Genomic DNA, 22710 nt, shown 5'->3' with positions numbered 1-22710 from the left:
TAGAGGCAGAGAGGTCCTTATGCTGCTGCTTGCAGGGAGGATAAAGGGGGAAAATGTGTACAGATAAAGATAAATTATAAATGATAAAGACCAATTTTCTTTTTTCTGTTTCTTGCTTTTTGGGGCCACACTTGGAGATACTCAGGTCTTACTTTTGACTCTGTACTCATTGATCTCTCTTGGGGGGCCGAGGGGGGCATGTTGGGTGCCAGGGATCGAACACAGGTTGACCACATGCAAGGAAAGCTGTACTGTTTCCCTGGCCCCTAAGTGAGCTTCTTCTTAGCAAACAGGAAAAGAGAATCAAGATACATTAAGTGATCTGTTCCAAATAAAACAGATTTGATACTAAAATTGTGACTGGCCCTGACTGTCTAGCGTTCAGTCCATTTTCTCCTTTCCATCCACTATTTACTCACTATTCTGTCTGACTGGTCTCTGAGAATTGCAATGAGAAATAGTTCTTTGTTTTTAGCGGAATCTATAGCAAGGGACACCGGGTGGTGCAGTAGTGAGCAAAGCTGTTACTCACTGTGGGAATGTCTGATGACAGAGCTGCCTCCTTGTCTGGAAATTCAGTGAAGATTTGCACTGCCTGACAGGAGATGGCGCATCCGAGAGACCAGTGGTAGGAGGGACTCAGATGGGGGCCAGACAGAAGGGTTGAAAGGAAGCAGGGGAGCAAACACGGCAGGTGTACAGCCAGCTGAAGGTGTACCATAGTTCACCTGGAGAACTCAGGTATGGATGTTCCCTGGGTAGAGGCGTCCGTCCGGACAGTTGGGATTTTCAGTGCTTCTCAATAAGGCAACCAGCAAATTGTAGATTTTGCCAGGAATTTAGACTTTCTGCACACCATGGAAACATTAAGTAGTCTAGCGAAAGGAAATGATAAGATATTTTAGACTTCACTGGACATTCTCCAGATATTAAGTTGAAAGGAGTAAGATTCAGAGTCTGCCAGAAGTCAAGGATGCCTCACCTAGGGTATTTGCGGCATGGGAAAGAGAGAAGAGATAGCAAATATAAGGAAAAGGAAATCTAAGGAAGAGATCAAGGAAGGTGGGATTGTGTGATTGAGAGCAGAGTTTTGGATCTTGGATTTGAATCTCTGTTCTGCCACTTGCTCATGGAAGGCTTTGGGCAAGGAGCTGAGGTAACATGCAGAAGGTTCTTAGAAGCCAGTGTTGGCTGCTGTTGGCATCATCATTAGACCCTGCCATGATCTTTTCAGCGTGGAGGACATTATCTCGCTCTTATCAGCTACTGAATGTGAAGAGAGCAGAGCTTCCTGTGACACTTTGCCCATTTTCTTTTTCTTCCCACAAAGACTGTGTTCTTCCTCACAAGGATCAGCGTCTACTTTGAAGACCTCAAAAGTGGTTTTGTCCCCATCCGTGACAGCCAAGAGGATAAACAGAAATTCTTTGTCCTCAGGCACCAACATAAGGAGGTAATTTTTCTTTCCTTCTTCTGAGCGCTGAGGTGAGGTAGAGGACGTCTGTGGCAAAGCGTTTGACTGACGTGTGTCAGAGGTAGGACCAGGAAGAAGGGAGGAAAGACAGGTAGCTCTCTGGCTCCCCATCCTCTTTCCCAGTGGCGCCCTGTGGAGGGCCAAGGCCATGGAGGGGAGGCCCAGCAGCATCCCTTTCTGGCCGGAAACAGAATTCGGTCACAGACACTGAAAACACCAGCATTATTGTTTCTCCCCAGCTGTTTATGTGCAAAAACTTAAGTGAGTCTAGTCATGTGGCTGAATGTGAGTCAGTTAAATCTTGTACTTAAGTTTGCTTTTTACCTTGTCCTTTCAACGTAATTCCTGTGTCAGGATAAGCAGAACCCTCTGATGTTTTATTCCCAGACCCCTGGTCAGATGTTTTAGCCAGCCTCTTTGGGTCTTTTGACAGAGGAAATTGGCATGCATAAAAGTCACATATTATAGTGTCAACAAGTGATAAGGAGCCATTCTGTCACCATGTGTATTGATCCAGATCTATTCCCATCTCATTCTCCTAGTGTTGTAAATATGTATTTTAGACTTGTGACCCCATGTAAATGCACATTGTTGTCTGTGTTTTCTTCCCTGCACCCGTGTCTTCCATTCAGCTTTTCCATAAACTCCCGGCTAGCCAGTTCTCTGGGGAACTTGAACGCTGCAACCGATGATCCAGAGAACAAAAAGTCCTCGTCTACCAAGGCGGGTTTCCTAGCCAGTCCCTTCACCAGCCTCTTGAATGGCAGCTCCCAGCTGCCTGCCAGAAATTACCCTGAGCTCAATAATAACCAGTACTGCCGAAGCCACGGCAGCGGCGGGAGCATCCTCAGCAGCCAGGCGAGCCCACCCGGCAGCACGACCGAGGAACGCAGCAGCGCCATCCTCCGACCCACCTACACTGGCCTTTCTTCTTCTTCAGCAAGATTCCTGAGCCGTTCTATCCCTGTAAGTTCGCCGACAACACCTTCTGGTCCTCAGAACCCTGAACAAAACTTTTGTGCCTTACCTTCCCAGCCAAGGCTGCCACCAAAGAAATTCAGTAGCCCCAAGGAAACTTCTGAGTAATGCCTTCCCTGTCTGCCCTGACACTGCCACGTGACGATCCGTTGGCTCCTCTTCAAGTAAACGCCAAGTTTCAATCGTGTTTCCTTCCTTTTTTTCCTTCTCCTTCCCTCCCTCCTTTTCTAAAAGTGGTTTCTTTTGGAAGAGAATTGACTTTCATTCCCTTTATCATGAAAGTTGTTGACTTAAGTTACTTTTATATACTTAGTTTTGGGGCCACACCCGCCAGTGCTCAGGGGTTATGCTTGGCTCTGCACACAGGAGTCAGTCCTGGCAAAGTTCAGGGGACCATATGGGATGCCAGGGATTGAACCTGGGTTAGCTGTGCGCAAGGAGAACGCTCTACCCGCTGTGCTATCATTCCAATCCCATTCGCTTTGTTTGTTTTGTTTTTTGGGCTACACCAGGCAGTACTCAGGCTTGCTCCTGTCTCTCTACTCAAGAATTATTCCTGGCAGTGCTCTGGTGACCATAGATGCAGGGATCAAACCTGGGAGAGCTGTGTGCAAGGCCAACAACCTACTGGCTGTGCTGTCTCTCCAGCCTCGACTTAAGTTACTACTTTTGAGTCATGTTTTCAAATCACTCTTAACTGATGCAAAGCAGGAAGAGATTCATATGATAGTTTGTGGTCACATTAGAAATCCTGACATTTTCCACACCACATATAAATAAATGAAGTTGGAGTATTTAAATGTGGAAGTTCTGAGTAAACTAGGAACTTAGAACTAGGCATGAGGCACCTAAGTATGTCACTACCAGGAAGTAGTGACATGCTTGAGTGGAAGTGGAGCCAGCATGAATTTCGTGGCAAACAGGACATTCGTGGGTGACTGGGATCTAGGAGCAGGGACGGCGGTCAGTGTGGCCAGGAGGAGTCAGCGTACAGGGGCCACTCCTGGCAGTGCTGGGGTCGACAGGTGGTCCTAGAGACCATGTTGGCTGCATCCAAGGCAAGCACCTAAACCTCTATTTTATCTCTTCACTCCAGACCATCACACTTTTAGAGACTGGATGAGCTCCAAATCATGAGTTTGAACCCCTCCCCACTCTTTAGTGATCAGTCATCCTCTCTGGCGGGCCTTCGGCTCTGTCAAGGAGAATGAGACTTGTAGGAAAGTGAATTTTGGTTTGAGAGAAACTAGGGACCTGACCTCACAGATCAAGGAGGTGCGGGTTAGGTGAAACACGGCCGGTGTGCAGGGCATAGTCAAGCTCTGACTTCCATTTGCTTCGAGTATTAGCCATGATGGAGAGCGACTCTTTTCTGCAAGGCTTTTGGGCAAAGGGAGAAGTGCTTGAGGCAGGAATCTTCTGGGGACCCTTAGGAAAGCCATAGCCACTTGGCAAAGAATGAAACACGTTCTCCTCCAATGTCAGTTTAGAAATTGTGTTTCTAACCTGAGGAAGCAGTATGTGTGTGTGTGTGTGTGTGTGTGTGTGTGTGTGTGTGTGTGTGTGTGTGTGTGTGTGTGTGTGCATACTTGTGTCTGTCTGTCTGTCTGTCTGCCTGCCTGCCTGTCTGTCTGTCACGGTCAGTTGAACATATTGCCACTCTCATTCCTTCTTCAAAGTCTGTACCTCTCTATCCTACAGCCCTCTGATTTCATTCCCGGTAGTGTTCATCAACAGTATTCCTTTAGATTTCTGTTTAGATTTTCTGACCTTTGGAAACTGTCAGACACTCCACCTTGTGCTTTGGCTGAGACCACTCTTTTATAGGCATGTGTGTGCGACCTTAAATCCTAGTCCCTGGGGCTGGGGGCAGGGGGAGAGTGAGTGCGTATTCAGATTTTCATAAGCAGGTTACAAGACTTACGCTTGAGAGTAGGGTTGGGTTCAACCTATCTCTTTATATTTGATTGTATGTCAACCTCCTTTTTGTTTTCTTTTGGGGAAAATACATCTCAGTTTTCAGAAAAGGTATTTCAGTGTGGATATACAGGTAATGCTATAACTATCTTGAAAATTTCATGGCTGAACATATGATGCCATCCACATTTACAACTGGAAAGCACGGAAGGCATAGTTAGCGTGACAGGAACAAAATTCTCCCTTTTCTTCTCGATCCTAGTGTGTCTCATTGCTTCAGGAAACAGGGAAGGTGTTTCTCAGAGCATTTTGGCTGCTCCCTTCACCGTGTTTATATAATGGAATATTGGTTTCATTCCATATTTTGTTACTTGCCTTCATCTCTCCTCCTCCTCATCCTTTTCTCCCGGTCTGAAGAGCATCATTTTCCAATAACCAAATGAAAGCTAATTGTCTCTGTGGGCAGCTGCTTCTGTTCTCCTGTCTCCTTCTTACACTTGTCATCATCTCATAAAGAAAAGCTTTTATAAATAGAATTGCCAGAACACCAGCACTGTCTCCACTCACCTCTCAGAAATAAGAAGAAACTATCTCCTGTGCCTCTTTTTCTCCTTTATTTTGCTTAGAAAAATCTCTGTGAGAGGCTCATAGTCCTACCCTTGCAGGTTGGCTGGCCAAAAAAAAGTCTAAATTAAGATGGAAATTCCCTTTGGAGATGAAATGAAGCAGGAGGTTGTGAGTTTTTTCTTCTTTATCTATCGGACGTAGCTTTCCTATTATTGAGGGCTCTTGCTTCAGTAAGATGGTGCCTCTTCCCAGTGGCCTGAAGAAGTGAAACATGGAACCCTTGAAGAACTAGGAAGAAACCAGTCAGCAAAAAATTATTTTCAGTTCTCAGGTAGGAGATGAGTCAGTAGAGCAATATCCCCTCGACACCTTTAAGAAAGATCCAGCAATTCTTAGGGGCCGGGGGGGAGGGGTGTTTAGAGGGAGTCTAATATTTTAAAAGCTGCAATTAGCGTCGCTTTTTGAAAGCTGCAATTGTCTCTCACTTTAGGCAGTAGTTCAGCCCCCAGAAAAATGTAAAAAGTGATTTCCTTGTTCTGTCATTAAATGCTTTAATGCAGAAAACAAGAACAAATGTTACGGGATCCTTCTAGTTGTGACAAGCTGCTGGAGAAACAGAGGTTACTTTTAAGAATTTGACCTCTCCCGTTTGTCTTGAGGAGTTCCCTGCCCAGAGCAATGCCCAAAGTTTCACTTTTGTTGACCCACTTAACTGTGTTAAAAAAAAATCCGTTTCCCTCCCTGACATTCAGCGGAATTTTTAAATGCTTAAGAAATGAGGGACGTGTGATTATGGTGTGGGTGGAGTGGAAGTATTTTATTAAATTGAAATTACTTGCGTTATCTGTCTTGAATTTTGCTCTGTTTTATTTTAAGAGACTTACCTCTTTGTCCTTACCTGACCCACCAGTCTGGGCTAGGTCAGAGTGCGTCTTGAAGGCTCTTTTGTCCCTTGTCTTGGTCTTCACTGAAATACTTTCTTTTCACTCTGCTTTGTAGTCATTGCTCGCTTGGTATGTCCTCTAGCTGACTGTAAGCTCTGGGAGGGCAGGAATGGTACCTGTTTCTATAATTATATTCTTTGTGCCTAGCATATAGTAGATGCTCATGTGAAGTATTTCTTGGATACATTTAGGGCTGGTGGATTGTTTAAAGGAATCAATGTAGTAAAAATTATGCCCATTATCCAGTTAAAAGAAACCCTTGAAGATTTGAGAAAAAACATTTTTGCTCCAGATTTTATCACAAATAAGAAAAAGATGTGTATTTTGAATCAAAGTTTAATTCCAAAAAGCATATACTTCTCACATTATGTCTTATTTATATTGTGGGTAGGTATTTACCATAGAAGGGAAGCTGCAGAATATCTCATTTCCCCCAAAGGGTTAGGAAAAGCAGTGAAGAAAGGGCAACATTTTAATTGGGGTGTGGAGGGTGACTAGAAGGCTTCTAGGAGTCTAGCAATGAAAGTAAGGAGGAAAATGGCCATTAAGATAATGGGAATTGGTGCTGGAGTAATAGCATAGTGGGTGGGGCATTTGCCTTGCGTGCGGTCGACCTGGGTTCGATTCCCAGCATCCCATATGGTCCCCGAGCACCGCCAGGAGTAATTCCTGAGTGCATAGCCAGGAGTAACCCCTGTCATCTTAGGGTGTGACCCCAAAAAGCCAAAAAAAATGATAATGGGAATCATTAAGATAAGAATGAATAAGTTGCATCCTTAGGGCCAGGGAGATAGTTAAGGCAAGAGTTAAAGCACTGGCCTTGCACAAAACCAACCTGGAACATGGTCCCCTGAGCACTGCCATAGCGATCTCTGAATACAGGCCCACTGCACTATCATTCCGGCCCCTTGGCCTCGACTCTTATCTTTGCTGCTTCCCTGGAACTGGTACTTTGGCAAGTTACTTGCCTTCTCTGAGCCTAATGAAATGGAAATAATGATAGAGGCATATTAAGGCTTTGTGGATCCTGATGCTTTTACAATTTTGGCACTTAAAGGATAAAATTACTCATTTATGTACACGTCATATGAACATGACTGCTTTGTACGGAGTTTTAGTTGTGGGTCATGGATTGATTTAGTTGTGGGTCGTGGGGTGATGAGAATGGCAATGAGGTGATAAGGTGACTGGCTCGGCATAAATCACATGAAGTAGCTCACATGGTACTTATGGAAAGTTGTCATTCTTTGTTAGCACTTTTTTTTTAAATAGGCAGCAGGTGTTCAGGGTGACCAAAGCTGGGGTAAAGAGAGTCACCTTCAGATAAGGCTAGACCTGGAAGGTCAATCCAAATGTGGAAGTGCCATGTGAGCTCTGGGAGCATTGCAAATCCAAGTGCTTTGATTTGATCTGATCAAGTACAGATTCTTCTGGGAGTCACAGGGCTGCTAGCGCTTGGTGGAGACTTAAAGCAGACAGGTCTGAGCCTTAGCCACTGCGTAGAGATCCGACCCGAGGCCCTCTCTCGCGGTGGCCTTGGGAAAAGGTGGTGCTAATTCAACAATTCCATGTTTGAACACACATGATAGTACTGAGACTATTGCATACTTACTCATTACCAATAGTGACTTTATTTTTATTTTGAATTTTAAAATAATTTGTATAATTGGAAACCTAACTATTCTCTCTATAGTCCTTAGTGAGGACTCTGTGTGTGTGTGTGTGTGTGCGTGTGAGAGAGAGAGAGAGAGAGAGAGAGAGACAGAGACAGAGACAGAGACAGAGAGAAAGAGAGAAAAAGAGAGGGAGAGAGAGAGAGCTTTTTATTGGTACTGTTTTAGGAAGATGTGAGGGGAGATAAAGAGAGAACACTCCAGACTGGAAATAACAAGCAAAGAAACAGAGCCAAGTCAGCGAGACCCATGTTCCAGGGAGAACACGGCCTTGATAAGCAAGCTATTCTTGTTCCTATAACATTTGAGTCTGAGGATTTACAAGCTAATAGACTTTTATAAAAACTAGAATATAATTAAGTAATTTAATTTTTTTTGTCCTGTGTTCGGGATCATATTAATCCTTACTTTTAGGGTACAAACTTTTAGAACAATTTTTTATTCTACTGACCCATAAAATAAGATTCTTCTAAAAGCTTTTAAAAGCTGCTTTGGGTAGGACCTATTATTCTGTGATTCTCAAAAATGTCATTTGAGCCAGAGAGTATGGCGGGTAGGACACTTGCCTTGCACACAGCTGACCCCGGTTGGATCCTTAGCACTGCTTATCTGCTGCCAGGAGTGACCCCCGAGTGCAAAGCCAGGAGAAGGCACTGACCCCACCCCCAAATAAATACATGTGTATAAAATCATTAAGGCAGCTAGATTAAGCTTCGTTATTCACCTGTGTATAGATCTTCAAATATTTCCAAAGACGTTCTCAGGGTTATGTTGCAGGTTATGTTAAGTGAAGACATTCATTCTGTCCCGGAATTCTCCCACTCTTCACTCTTCTATTTTTCTACATATCCTTCTTTGATGATCTTGCCAACTTTGTCTTTTAATTCATACATAAAGTGGGGCCACCAAACTTTCTGGGAGAGTCAGGCTGCAAGTATATATGTCTTTGTTTAAAATAAAAATTAGTTTACAGAAAGAAGGAGGGTGTTCATTTGGCCTGTGGGTGGTAGTTTGTCACCCTTTCTTCAGAGCCTAGTCTGGTCCTACTGATCTCCTGATCTTTCTTTCCCCCTTATTCAGAAATGACCCATGATCCCTGAAGGCTTGGACTAACCCTAAGCTTTCTTCACTGAGCTTCAGGGCCCTCTCTGCCCTGTTCCCGGATGATACTTGGCACCTCCTATACGGTGTTTGCTCTGAGCTCTTGTTTCTGTCTCAGCCCTCGTGATCATCTTTACTTACTCCTGCCCTTAGGGAGGCCCTTTCTTGAGAGAGTCCTGCCCTCTTCATTTTTCATTTTCAAAGACACATTCTCTTCATCTCCTCTCTGAAGCATTTCTTAGGAAATTGAAACTAGCTCAGTGTTTTTCTTTTTGACCTGTTTCTATACATGTTGTGAGCATCTGCTTTTACCTGTTGTACTTTAATCCTCAAATTTTAAACTTTCCTCATCCTGACATTTCACAAAATTTCTTTATTATTTTTAGTTTGGGGGCCTCACCTGACGTGCCCAGGGCTTATTCTTGGCTCTGTGCTAAGGGATCAATGTTGGCAGGTTAAGGGGACCATACAGGTTGCTGGGAATCAAACCCGGTAGGCTGCCTGCAAAGCAAGCACCCTATCCACTCTAATATTACTTTGTCCCAAGGTTTCTTTTTAAAAGATTTTCTGATATTGACAATTATCATATTTGTTTTATTGTTGTATAAAAGTATTGTTAATGCACATTTAAATATAGGACATACTCCATTTCTGGGTTGCCTGCATCCCAAGTTGTAATGTATAATTACTTTTGTTTGTTTTATACATTCACTCCTCTTCATATTCCATAAATGTCAGTACTCTGAGGACTGGAGAGGTAACACAGGAATTAAGGAGCTTCTCTTGTTCATAGCCGAACCTCATTCAACCCCCAGCACCACCAGGGTTCCCCTTCCAAATATCAAGTGATATTTGGAAGATATGTTCTATTTAAATACTAATTAATATCTATAATGAATTTAGTTCTTGATAGACACAGGAAATTAAGAATACTTATTAGGTTTAAAGTTGAAAATAACTTAAAATGAAATTCCAAATGCTTAAAGCTTTGGTAGTCTCCTTATACCATTGTTGAATTGGTAAATGAGTTTCCGGTTCCAGAGGCTGTAGCCATTTTTATCCCTTGCTTCTTGCTGTTTTACCCAGTTAGAATGACTGGGACAGGGTCTCATTGTCAAACTGGACTCATGTCAGAACAGCCTTAGTAGCTTCCATGAGTTGGTTAAGCTCTTAGCATCAGACTGTGTACACATACAGACAGCTTGTTTTATAAAATTGTTGGTTCTTAAAATAGGACTTGGAATAATATAAACACACTAGATCCAGCTTCGTGAAATAACCAGTCTGATAAAAAGCTGCGGGCAGGTGGCATGTGCCTGCCAGCACACTTCCGTTGCGGCGTGGAGCGATGCCAGCATGACAGCCACACAATGCCTGTTATTTAACCTCCTTTCCCGATAATATGCTCCTACTTTTTGAGTTATATAAAAGCTTTTCCTGACATAAGCTTAATGTCTTTTCCCTCTGCCAGTTCTTGATTTTTATTTTTTAAAGTAAAGAGCTTTGGGGCAGTGGTTGTGTCACTCCCCTCGGTGACCAGGGCTTATACCTGGTTCTGTGCTCAGGGGTCACTCTTCAAGGTACTGGGGGAACCCTGGGTTCAGCTATGAGCAAGAGAAGCTCCTTAATTCCTGTGTTACCTCCCCAGTCCTCAGAGTACTGACATTTATGGAATATGAAGAGGAGGGAATGTATAAAACAAACAAAAGTAATTATACATTACAACTTGGGATGCAGGCAACCCAGAAATGGAGTATGTCCTATATTTAAAAAATTTCTATTGTATCCTGATTTTAAATATATTTAACTGCAAACTTAAGTGCTGTATTTAATTATTTTTAAAGAGTAACCATTATATTGTATTTGAAAGATTAATATTAGATTTAAAAACCATTGTGTTTAAATTTCAGCACTTTTTTCATCTCATGATATTGCTTTAAAATTGATGCAATTTCTCAGTGAACAGATATTAATAATATCAAGAATTTGGGTCAATCTCTGTATTGAACTACATCTTTGATAGTCATTCAATATTGATATTCTTTTTTTTCTTCCCTAAGGGGATTTGGGAATGTCTCTTGATAATTAAAGAATCAAATTATTTTAAGATCAGGATAATTCAGATAAGTACCTTTAAATTTGCATATAAGTTATTTAGGTACAGGTAAGTATTTGCAAATAGACACACTTGTAACTTAAATTTCCAGTGTCAGTGACTTTCTAATTTGTTGTAAAGTCTCCCAATTATTTTTGACTGTCCATTTGAAACATAGAATCTGATTTAATAATATGATTAGAAGTATGTAATAGGCACAAATTTGTTAAGTCATCAGGCACATTGGAGTTATTTATTTCCTTGGTCAACTCAACTTAATTTTAAACTTCTAGCATTACATAAAAAATACTGTGGGTAAGAGAAAAGATTGTTTTAAGTTGCTTTGTGGTGGAGCAGGAGTAAAAGTATGTGCTCTTTATACATGTTCAAAAGCATTTTCTTCATATATGTCCAATTAGAAAATGATCTGACATTTATATGATAATCTTATCTAGAATGCACTACTGTTTTAGAGGAAGGTAAGACAAATTTGTATAAGCCATTGTCTTCCTCTAGATTGAAAGCTTCATAAGGGCACTTTCGAGCTTAGTTGATTTTCTGCCCTCATTTCTCTGGTCTCTTTGCTGCCCGAATCCACTAAATCTAGTTTCTTAATGTAAACCTTTCCATATAAGGCATATATGGTTGAAAAATAAAACCAGTAACTCTATTTTTTCTCCTTTTCCTTTTATTCCTCAGTTTCACCTTAATATATCAAGACAGGCTTTGCAGGTGGGAACCTGACCCCCAAGTCTAGTTTCACGCAGGGTTTTTGGCTTTTGTACCCCCAGGAATGAATTACCAGCCTCCTCTGCAGGCTCCCCAGCTCTCTCGTCAGTGATCTGCAACCGTGTCTTTATTTCTGGGCCACAAAGATATCGCTTTTGTATTTGAATCCTGCTGTGTCATTTCTTCCTTACGTCTTAAAAATATTTGACTTAGACACAGAGTAGATCATGTGGGACCTAATTTTCTGTTGCATGTTGACAAGAAGTTGATTCTGTGTCTGCAACTTGCCGTTCAGACTCTGAGGAGGTCTTCTCCAACCCATGTTCCGCACTTCCCTTAACTCTCGAGCGTGCACCTTCTGTGTCTGCCATGGGGAACTTCTCACATTCTGGAATGTTCTGTCTGCCCTCACAGCATCCCAGCTATGGTGCCAACCAGGCCTGCCTTCTTCCTTCCTTGTCCTTCTCAAGACTCTTTCCATGAGGAGTTGGCCTCCATCCTGCTCCCCCTTGGCTGAAGTCTTTTCTAACTTGCCTCAACTCTAGCTATCAGGACTTTTTGGGAAGTCATTCTATCTGTGTTGGTCGTTTGGCTTTAACACTGAGTAGTAAATCTACGATGAGAAATCAGAGGTCAGAAATCTGTCTGTCTGTCTGTTGTCTCTTGGTTTTGCAGCCGCATGAGGCTCCTCGTGTCTTGGTGGTGAGGGGTTGCTCCCAGCAGGGCTCAGGGTTCCTACATGCAGAGCATTTAGCCAACTTTGTGAGCCACCCCCAGGCTCCTGGAAAATAGCCTCTTATTTTTGTTGTCTTCATATCCTCTTGCACTGCATTTTGCATACATAGTTGACTAGTGACAAGATTAAGTTATTTATTTCTTAAAATTTGAAATTTTCCTTGCATATCTGTGTGTCTTTATGGTATTAATTCCCAAAGGATTATTTTTATTGGACTCCCTCTTTCTCACAGACACATATACATCTATCTGGGAGTGCAAACAAACACAGATTACCCATGTGTAGTTTTCTCTTCACTTAATCATGTCCTGAACATTGGGCCTATTTTGCCAATTTGCTATGGGGATTATAGAGAATGCCTGGTCCTCTTTTTGTTTCCCGTCCCAGTGATTCTTCTTTATTTGTACTCAGTCACCCAAACCAGAAATTTGGAATCATCTTTCACTCCTTTCCTGCCTTTCTATCTGCCGCACTCAGATAGAACCTAAAACCTGTTCTCCTTTGGGACTCTGTTTCCACTCTGCATTTTCACTATTGCTGTCTTAATTGTGGTCTTCAGTAGCTCTTTAAATGCTCTCCCTGCTCTAAATGTCTCTAATCTCTCTCTAGATTGCTTCCAGTGTTAGAGTTCTAAAACACAGCTGATTCAATTGTCCCCTGTTGAGAATCATTTCCCTGTGGAGAATCATTTAGCCTCCACTTTGTTTACGAAGGCAAGTCTGGGTCCTTGAAGCTTGCCACCTTGAAGCTCTTTTTGCTGGATCACGTGGCTCACTGCCTTTTGCCTCCCTTAGGTCTCTGCTGGGCTTCGGGGGTTCTGGACTCACTTGGTGGTGACAAGAGGGTCATGCCCAGGCCTTATGCCAAACCCTTGCACATGAGGTCACTCTGCTTTTCCTCTTGTTTCTGGCTTCCAGCAGTTCAGTAGTTACCTTGTATTTCCATGAGGCATGTGACCCATCCAAGTAGAAAACTTTTTTCTTCTCCACTCTCATAGGACTTTGTTCAGCTCCTGGTGGCTCTCATATTATAGTTTGCCACACATCACTCTGGCTTTTAAGCTTCTCAGATGCATCTTTGTTCTCTCCAGATCCCAAAGCATAGAAAATGCCTAATATTTATTGAACAAAAGTTGAATAATATATCTAGAATGATAAGCGAAGACATGAAGTGCTTAGGGAAGCCTGTTATTATCGTTAGCATATGAAGCACGAAGGAGAAGCAAAACAGGTTTTCAACTTAAGCTTTAATATACACCAATCTGAGCATTTTCCCCCGTACAAATGAAGCTTTACTAAAATAAGAGAAAATAAATTTTATTCGAGCTTGCATCAATATAATTTTGGCGTTCAGATGAAGTAAAAACACTCCCGTAATGCTTGGCTGAGTCAAGTTGGGTGTCAACAATCTGTCATCTAACAATTGAGCTCTTTGTGATTATTGAAAAGCACGGATGAAATTCCCCCAGAGAAAAGAATCTATTAAAAGTCATGTAGGAAGGTGAAAGAAAATTTTATATAGCATTTGAACTAACCTAAGTGGGGCTGTTAAATCTCAGGGTCCCTAAAATGCTGAGAGAATGCTACAGAAAATTGTATGCAACTCTTTCAAATATTTCTTTTTTAAAAAAAATCACAAAACTTAGCCTTTTTTGTGTTAATACAGAGCTCCTAAAACCATATCCAGGTATGTTTCTACTGGTGCTAGTTGAAAAGTATTTTCAATTAGCAAATGAAGATGCTGTCCCTATTTTGAAACTACATGTATGGATGTATGTATCAGTGTGTATGGTAACTTAAAAAGCAAGATCCAAACTGGCAATTCTATTTTCCAGACATAAAGGTCCTCGAAGTAGAGAAGTAGGTTATATAAGATAAACTTAGTTCTCCTGGGCTGGAGAGATAGCACAGCGGGTAGGGCGTTTGCCTTGCACGCGGCCGACCCGGGTTCAAATCCCAGCATCCTATATGGTCCCCTGAGCACCGCCAGGGGTGATTCCTGAGTGAGAGCCAGGAGTGACCCCTGTGCATCGCCGGGTGTGACCCAAAAAGCAAAAAAAACAAAACAAAACAAAAACTTAGTTCTCCTGACTGTTCATTTCTTTCCCATTTGTTCATGAAAAAATAAAGGACTACAGCTACCTGTAAAACAACATCAATGAGGGGCTGGAGTGATACCACAGCGGGTAGGTCATTTGCCTTGCACGAGGCTGACTCAGGTTGATTCCCAGCATCCCGTATGGTCCCCTGAGCACTGCCAGGGGTGATTCCTGAGTGCAGAGCCAGGAGTAACCCCTGAGCATCGCCAGGTGTGATCCAAAAAGCAAAAAAACAAAACAAAACAAACAAACAAAAAAACCCAAAACAAAACAACATAAAATTGCCAATTTTTTTTTCTTTTTTTTTGCCTCTGTAGTTACAACTTCAACCAATGGTAGCTAGTGGACTATTTTTCTTAATTTGTGACTTGGGGAAATAGAGAAATGCAGTGAAGAAAAGTCGGTGACTTAAAGACGTGGTCTGAAACTCCCCTTTCCTGCCCGACAGCCCTTTCATCCAATTTTTTTTTTTTTAACATTATGATGTTTTCATTCTCATACTGGCAAAGACCTTACTCTTGAGATTTTTGCTGATTTAGGGAGCCAATGTATAGTGAACTAATTATATTCTGTAATGATTAGACAAATATCTTTCTCCACTAGGTAACTGGGCTGTTTAAAAAAGAAACACCTCGAGAATAGCTAAAATTTTAGAGTCACTAACAGCTGCCAAAACAGGTGATAGCAGATTTCCAGAACAGAACAGATTGTCTTGATCTCCTTACCTAATACTTTGTTTTATGTCAAACTTAACTGCTTTTAGGGTATAAGACTTATTGATTGGAAGCTTGTATTTTGACATAAAATTTGTGGTCTTCAAAAATAAGGTAATTTTTCCTTCCTTTTCCCGATTGAATGTTGCTTTGTTTAGTTTTTTGGTATTCATACCATAAAAATGCATGTATCATTGTTAATCAATGATTTGGTTTTAACTCACTACAATTCATTTGAACTCACTGCCCACATAAACTAAATTTTCTATTTGAGAAATTAAAATCTCAGTAAGTGGTCTCTTAGGAAATACAATTTCTACCTACTTCCTTTATAAAAACAACAGTTACGACGCTTAGAGCTTTGGGGGGTTATGCTATGTTTTTGTTTTTATTTACCTTTTAAATGCATTTGCTATTAATTCTAATTTTAATGATAATAAAAAGGCACAGGTCAAGTACAATTAAAACTAATCAGAATATTTACAAAGAAAATTTTCTTGGAGAATATTCCTGAATTTTTTTTGCATTTGGTTTATTAAAAATCATTTTTAAAAGTGCTTACCTGTTTTATAAAAATACTACATTTTTTCTTGTAATTTAATTTTTTTGCTTATCCTTTGGATTGTATTCTGCCTCAATTTTTATCTGTCTATGTTAAGGTGATAAGGGATGTTTAGTTGAATATATGGTGACCACAGGACATATGCTAAAAGTGCCTTTAGTTTGGTGGCTAAAAATTTAGACTTTACTGCCAGAATTCTAGAGTTCAAGTTCCAGCCCTTCGCTTTCTTGAGCTCTGGTTTCCTCGTGTATAATGAGTCCTTGGGGATATTCAATGAATTGATACATTCTATCTGGGATAATGCCTATCAAGGACCAGAGAGACGGCACAGGGCTTACAGTGCTTGCCTTACATCCCACCGACTCTGGTTTGGTCCCTGACACTAGGTCCCCAGACACCACTAGGAAGAATCTTTGAACACAGAGTAAGCACAGCTGGATGTGAACCTCCAAACAAACAAAAAAACCTGACAACTATGCCTGGTATATATTAAGTGACATAGTAATTTTTTATATAGTAATTTAAAAAAATAAGTTATCTTATTTAAAAAAAATAATAGTGGTACTTGCCATTTATGGGTCTCAAAATACCTTTACTATATCTCAAAATACTTTTATTGTGCAACAAAAATGTTAATACTGCGTTTTCTGAGACGTTATTTGGCAAGCTCCCCATGGCATATTCATATGCCAAAACCAGTAGCAATGATGGGTCTCATTCCCCTGACCCTGAAAGAGCCTCCAATGTGGCACCATTGGGAAGGGTGAGTAAAGAGAGGCTTCTAAAATCTCAGAGCTAGAACAAATGGAGACGTTACTGAGACCACTCGAGAAAACCGATGATCAACAGGATGATGATGATGATGATGATGATGATGATGATGATGATGATGATGATGATGATGATGGTGGTGGTGGTGATGAATAGGTCTTAAGGATCTTGATTTTTTTTCTTCCCTAAGTCCGCTTCCACTAAATTTTATTTTATATTGAAAATGCAAGGAAGTCACTGTTATGCAGATATCAGAGTGTCTTGCAAGCCCCTCTGTTTCTGATCTTGCTTTCTTTTTCTTTATGCCATATCAAGAAACTGTAGTTTATATTCTTTTTGAGAACTTTGTTGTGTCCTATATTTGTTTTCTCCCTTTCCAAATATAAGCAACTGGTGTTCAACACTTGTTTATTGACTGAATGAACTAGCATGATTAGTATGAAAATTTATTCTGTCCTCAGATCATGTCTTCATTTGTTTCTACAAGCTGCAAAGCCAGGTAGGCAGCATAGGGTGAGCAATTTCAAAGGTTGGCAAAGGAAGCAGAAATCGTTTTAGCTAACACTCTCTGTTGTGTGTTACAAGGAATAGCTTTTGCCAAGAGTCTAATGAAAGAAGTGCTTCGTGTAAATAAGAGAAGTTCTTCAAGTTATTCTAGATTATTTCTGATTTTCAGTTTAGTATCATAACTCTAATATAAGTGTTAACATTTATTCATTTGCACACTGAACAGAATATAACTTAAAGGAAGTTAGTTACAACACAGGATGTTTGCCTGTTTGACAGGTATCTGTTTGTTTTCTCTATTGCTGGGTAATGAAAGTTGATGAGCCTTTATAGGGGGTTGCAAAAACAATTTTATTCTAAATTTACAAGCAGACTGAGGAGTTTTATAATTTCTAAATTGTAACACCAGTAACTTCTAACTCTAACAAAATCAAAAATTAAAAATTCCCTAGGGGGGCTGGAGCAATAGCATAGTGGGTAGGGCGTTTGCTTTGCATGCGGCCAACCCGGGTTCGATTCCCAGCATCCCATATGGTCCCCCGAGCACCGCCAGGAGTAATTCCTGAGTGCAGAGCCGGGAGTAACCCCTGAGCATGGCCGAGTGTGATCCAAAAAGAAAAAAAAAAATCTCTAGGAAAGATCAGCCCACATGAATAAGCATGCGTACATGACATTCTCCATACTTCCCTCTACCTTCAAACTTGGAAACAAGGAGGAAGCAGCTAGAGAAATTTTGTAAATTTTCAAAATGTTGTCTGCTTGTAAACTCTAGTTGCTAGGATGGTACAGATTAAATGTGTATTGGCACTTCAAAGTGTCAGATTAATTTCACTGAACTTTCTGAGTCTCATTTCTTTAATTCTCTTTGTGAGTTCAGGTATTTATACATTAGCACTGTCACACTGTCTTCCCATTGCTCATCTATTTGCTCGAGCAGGCACCAGTAATGTCTCCATTGTACGACTTGTTACTGTTTTTGGCATATCAAATACCACGGGAAGCATGCCAGGCTCTGCTGTGTGGGCGGGGTACGCTCAGCAGCTTGCCGGGCTCTATACTGTCCTGATTCTTGATCATCGATCCTGCTTTAAGTGAGAAAGTTGTATAGCTAATCCTTTCATTCTCCCATCCACTCTTGACATAAACCTCTCGTTGGAATCTTCCAGCCTTCAGAACCCCATTCCCTGCCTTTACATCCCTTTGCTCATGCATGTTCCACTTCCACTAGATAGGATTATTTGAGATTGACAACCTTTTGTCTTTTCATTTATGTCTGACAGTGTTATTTGCTCTTTGAGGTTAAAGACCCTTTTGGGCTCGCAGTATTGAAGCTTCAAATGACTATTGATAGGGTGTAAAATTCACTGGGATTTTAAAGCCAAATTGATAGCTCTGTCATTGGTATTCCAGAGGACTGGGCTTAGAATTGATCATACGTATTAGTAAAATACTACAGATTGATCTTAGAAATTATTGTTGGGAAAGGAGAAAGGGCGTTTTGATAAGCTTAGAAGAATGACTTGATGCAAAACTTTGTTAATGTTTAGATTGGTTATTTTGTTCCTTCTTTTTCTTATTTGCTGCTCACCTTCACCCCCAAAGCAATAACCATGTGGCACCTTTTCTCACTGTCGTCTTTTCCTGATTTCTGTTACTGATGCATTCTGATCCCATATCCCAACCATGATCCTTTTATGTGTTATTGTCCACGATTGCTCTGTCATTTTTTCCTTTTCTTGAAAATCACTAGTTTATTACGACCATAAGTCTTTTCATGTAAATGCTGTTGACATTAAGATTAGATTTCAAAGCTATGAGTATTTTGTATCTTAAAAAGATTTTTTAATAGGATTTATAAAGTATTAAGTCTAAAATTCTTAAGGAATTTAATTGGCTGCTAATTCTGTTGCAACAAAAGCATTGGCGTTTTGTATATATATATTTAAATATAAAGTATATCTTCTCAAAATGTTTTAGTTTCAAATGTCATTTTCGTTTAGCATGTTGACATTGGCCTTTACTACTGGTGGCTCACACTTAGATCTGGCTTAATTATTAACACAAATTGTGGTGGCAATGTCAATGTGTTAAACTAAAAATTAGTACACAAAAGATGAGAAACAAGTTTCGTGCTATTTCCCATGTTCTCAATGAATATTTTTAATAGGTTAGTAAGTCATTACATAATTGAATAATGTTTTGTTTTCTGCCTTATTTATTTCCTGTTACTCTTAGTTGCATGATTTATCTTTTATATAATAGACCCAAAGTGCCTTGTGTTGAAGAAAGAAGGTACATAATGTGCTGAAAGTCTTTATGTGATGGAATTTAACCTCAGTTTATGTTTCTCCCCTGCACAGTCCCTTCAGTCTGAATATGTTCATTACTAAGGCCTTGCCACTCCGGCGAAAGCTGTTCCACTCATACACACAATTCCTTCGTCGGGATGAGCAGTGCAGATGGGAGGCAACTGCTTGCTGGAAGAATCTCTCTCCTTCTTAAGCTTAAATTAAAGGGAGAACTAAGATAAGACCTTCAAGAGACTTGAAACCAGAGAACTCTGGCTAATAACTACTAAAAATGCACTGAAACTATGTTTTATGGAGATGTCAACAGTTTTAAAGACAGTTTTAACATTGAATTTGGTATTTTGAATGATTGTCTTAAATGTATTTCAGGAATACATTTGTTACTACATTTACATGTACAGTATTACATTATGTATGTATTGTGAACTTAAAATGACTATTTTGGTAAATTTATAAATACATAAAACGATGTAAAAGCTGGATTATATTTTCACTTAGATTTTCTTGCTATTTGCTACCAGAATTTGTATTTTGAACTTTAGTTTTATCTACAATGAATGAATAGATGACTCCTCTTTATTAAGAAAAAGGGCAAAAGTTTTTAGAAAGTGATTTCTATGTTCCTGCTATTAATATTACAGGTCAGTTTATTCTTTGGGAAGATCAGTCTAGTTCGACACATTTATGCAAGTTTATCTTGAGCAGGAGTGTAATAACTTGACATGGTTGATTTAGACCATTTTTTCCCCCTTTGTGTTTGTTGCTGAGCCATTTGTGTTTGTAGCCAAGGGGGCTTTCACTCAATTTAACATCCAGTGGAAGATCAAAACTCACTAAATATTTCCCTGAGCAGCACGGTCCATCTTGAAATGACTCGACATTCCACGTATGCTCACCCCCTCTCCTTTCACAAGAGTTCCACACGGGGAGAGTCTTCGATTCAGCTCTGAGGCGGTTGTCTGTAATCACATCTAGTCGGGCCCAAACTTTCAGTCAGTGAAGAGAAAAAGATGAAAAAGTCGCTGCTCGCTAGTTCTTTCTATTAAGAAGATCTGCTTAAAGCAGATTCCAAGTCCTAGACATACAAACTAGCACATCAGAAACGACTGTCGAGGTGAGGCCCTCTGCCCTTTTACTGATGTGCTTTCTTAGGTCTGGGCCTAAGAAGCCTGGAGGCTTCCTTTCCGCGCTCACTGCAGAGTCTTGGCTCCTGATTCAAAACATTCAACCATGAGGTTTTTTTGTAAAGTATTTATTAGAAGGGCATACCCAGAGATTTTTATAAATGCCCCAGCAAAACACCTTGTCCACATTTTACATTTTAAAATAGCATTTGAATGAATGTTTGACTCAGGTTGGTTATCTTTAACCTTCAATAACTACAGTACCAAATAATTGCACTAAACACATGAGAAATAAATTGTATGTCTTAAGCAGCAGAAATTAAAACACAGGGAATTAAGTTGTAGGCCTTTTCTGAAACTGAAATTGCAAAATATTTTATTACAAGTTATTGTAAGAGAGACTGGTTAATTGTACAGGAAGATGAAAGTATTTTTTTAAATAATCAGTAAAAGGTAATTCAGATGACATTTTAGAAGTGGGGAAAAGGGAATCATTGACAGTTTGAGTTCTATGAACACTAGTTTGTGTGCAGCTATTAAAATGATTGTAAAATTGACTACTGTAAATTTTCTATTATTGTGTGTACATAAGTCATATGTATTTGCATGTGTATGTCTTAATATTATTTATACACATGTGGATACATAGACAAACCAAGAAGTGTATGTATATAATATAGAAAATATATAGCAAAATAATTCTACTTGCAATAATACTGTTTGACATGTATTTTGTTATGAATAGTTTACCTTCCAAAAGATATTTTGTTCTATTTTAAGGTGTAGAAGAATACACTGCTAATAAATAATAAAAGTTTTATTCAATTTACATATTACTTGGTTTTTATCATTTGGACTTTTGAGTTACCAATGAACTGAAATCTCTTTGAAGTTTGATTTGATTCAATGTGTGATTTGCCTCTTGAACTTCTCCAGACCACCAGAAAAAAAAAGTTTCTGAATTTTAATTTTATTTTTATTTATTCTCCAGGTTGTTACCCGTGAGCTCTAAAAAAATCTTTAGTGACTTTCACAAGTCAGATAATATCACATTCTTGTTGACTTTCTCCGGATTAAAATTTTCCTTTCTATTGATAAGACACTGATTGTGGTTTGTGCTTTGGTCATCTACGGCTAGTGTGTACGATGCACAGATCACCAGTTCCACTTGGGAAAGACTTTTCTTTAAGGAATTCTAGACATAAATCACATGGAACAAACCTCGCCCCTCTTGGATGTACATCCTGAAGAACCAGCTTGGAAGGAAGAAACTACGTTATTTATAGGAGACATTTTTATTGCATTAAACTGGTTTTCCTTGGGCTGTAATGTTTCTGGGGTTTTCCTCTTATCTTTGTCTACCTTAATTTTTTTCAAACCCAGGGGACGTTATGTTTTGGAAGGTAATGGAGCAGGGTATCTGCTGAATTAGATGCCCTCCTCCCACGGTACAGTTAGGTGTGAAAAGGTGGTTAGAGGCAGCATTTGGGGGGCTGGTAGATAGCTCCACTGACCTGAGTGCATAGTTTGCGTGCAGGAGGCCTGGGTTCAAGCTAGCTGTAGCTCAAAAACAGTACCACATCTTCGAGAAGGCCATATCTTTTCTTTAAAAATTAAAAACAATATTTTAAAACGTACTTTAGGGGGCTGGTAAATAGCACAGTGGGTAGGGCATTTGCCTTGCACGTGGCCAACCTGGGTTCGATTCCCAGCATCCCATATTGTCCCCCGAGCACCATCAGGAGTAATTCCTGAGTGCAGAGCCAGGAGTAACCCCTGAGCATCGCTGGTTGTGACCCAGAAGAGCAAAACATAAATCAATCAATCAATCAATCAATAAAATTGTACTTTAGGTAAGATGTTACTGTTAACGCTTTTGGTATTTATGTACAAAGTTACTACCCCTCCCACCCTTGCCAGCAGAGTGCCCTGGATACCCACACTGCCGCCAGGTCACGGCTAACCCCCTTTTTCCTTCCTATTCCGTGGTGCTCCTTACTGAGGCTTGTAGTCAGTTTTGTAATCCAAGACTAAAGGTTTGCTGTCATCATTCCATACTATCTATTTCATTGTTTAGCTTCTCTATCCAAAGATGAGCGGAATTATCCAGTACTTGTCAGCGAAAGTGATTTCTCATGAAGCCATGAATTTGTCTAGAAAAGGAGAAAAATCTTGTTTCCTGTGTATTTTATATATATATATGTTTATAGTTTATGTAAAAAATGTAGTAAAATGATCAAGTGGTTTCAAGACCAGAGTAGCAGTTTCGGGGTTAAGATGCTTGCCTTCTGCATCTTGGTTCAATCCCAGCTCAGCATCGTTCCTGATGGCCATTGGGAGCAATCCCCGCAAATACAGCGCCAGAATAGCCCCAGAGCACCAACAGAGAACCCCCCCCTACCCGTCCCTCCC

The 22710-nt window shown here is 40.2% G+C and overlaps 1 protein-coding gene across 3 annotated transcripts in view; it reads left to right on the top strand.

The window, feature by feature from the left end:
- The window catches only part of CDC14A (cell division cycle 14A), a 190216-nt gene extending 168868 nt beyond the window's left edge, over positions 1-21348 (top strand). Inside the window, exons 15-17 of one of the 3 annotated variants that reach the window (XM_055146295.1) lie at positions 1331-1453; positions 2107-2440; positions 19226-21347. In XM_055146295.1, the coding sequence (XP_055002270.1) occupies positions 1331-1453; positions 2107-2440; positions 19226-19255 (487 nt within the window). In that variant the 3' untranslated portion in view covers positions 19256-21347. Of the gene's footprint in view, positions 1-1330; positions 1454-2106; positions 2441-19225 lie in introns of all 3 variants that reach the window. The other 2 variants (XM_055146296.1, XM_055146297.1) reach the window with 2 other exon arrangements.
- The last annotated feature ends 1362 nt before the right edge of the window (positions 21349-22710 follow it).

This window comes from Sorex araneus, chromosome 8 (genome assembly GCF_027595985.1).
Source record: "Sorex araneus isolate mSorAra2 chromosome 8, mSorAra2.pri, whole genome shotgun sequence".
Lineage (NCBI taxonomy): Eukaryota > Metazoa > Chordata > Mammalia > Eulipotyphla > Soricidae > Sorex > Sorex araneus.
Note: the sequence above shows the minus strand (reverse complement) of the source record. Positions and strands in the feature narration are given on the sequence as shown.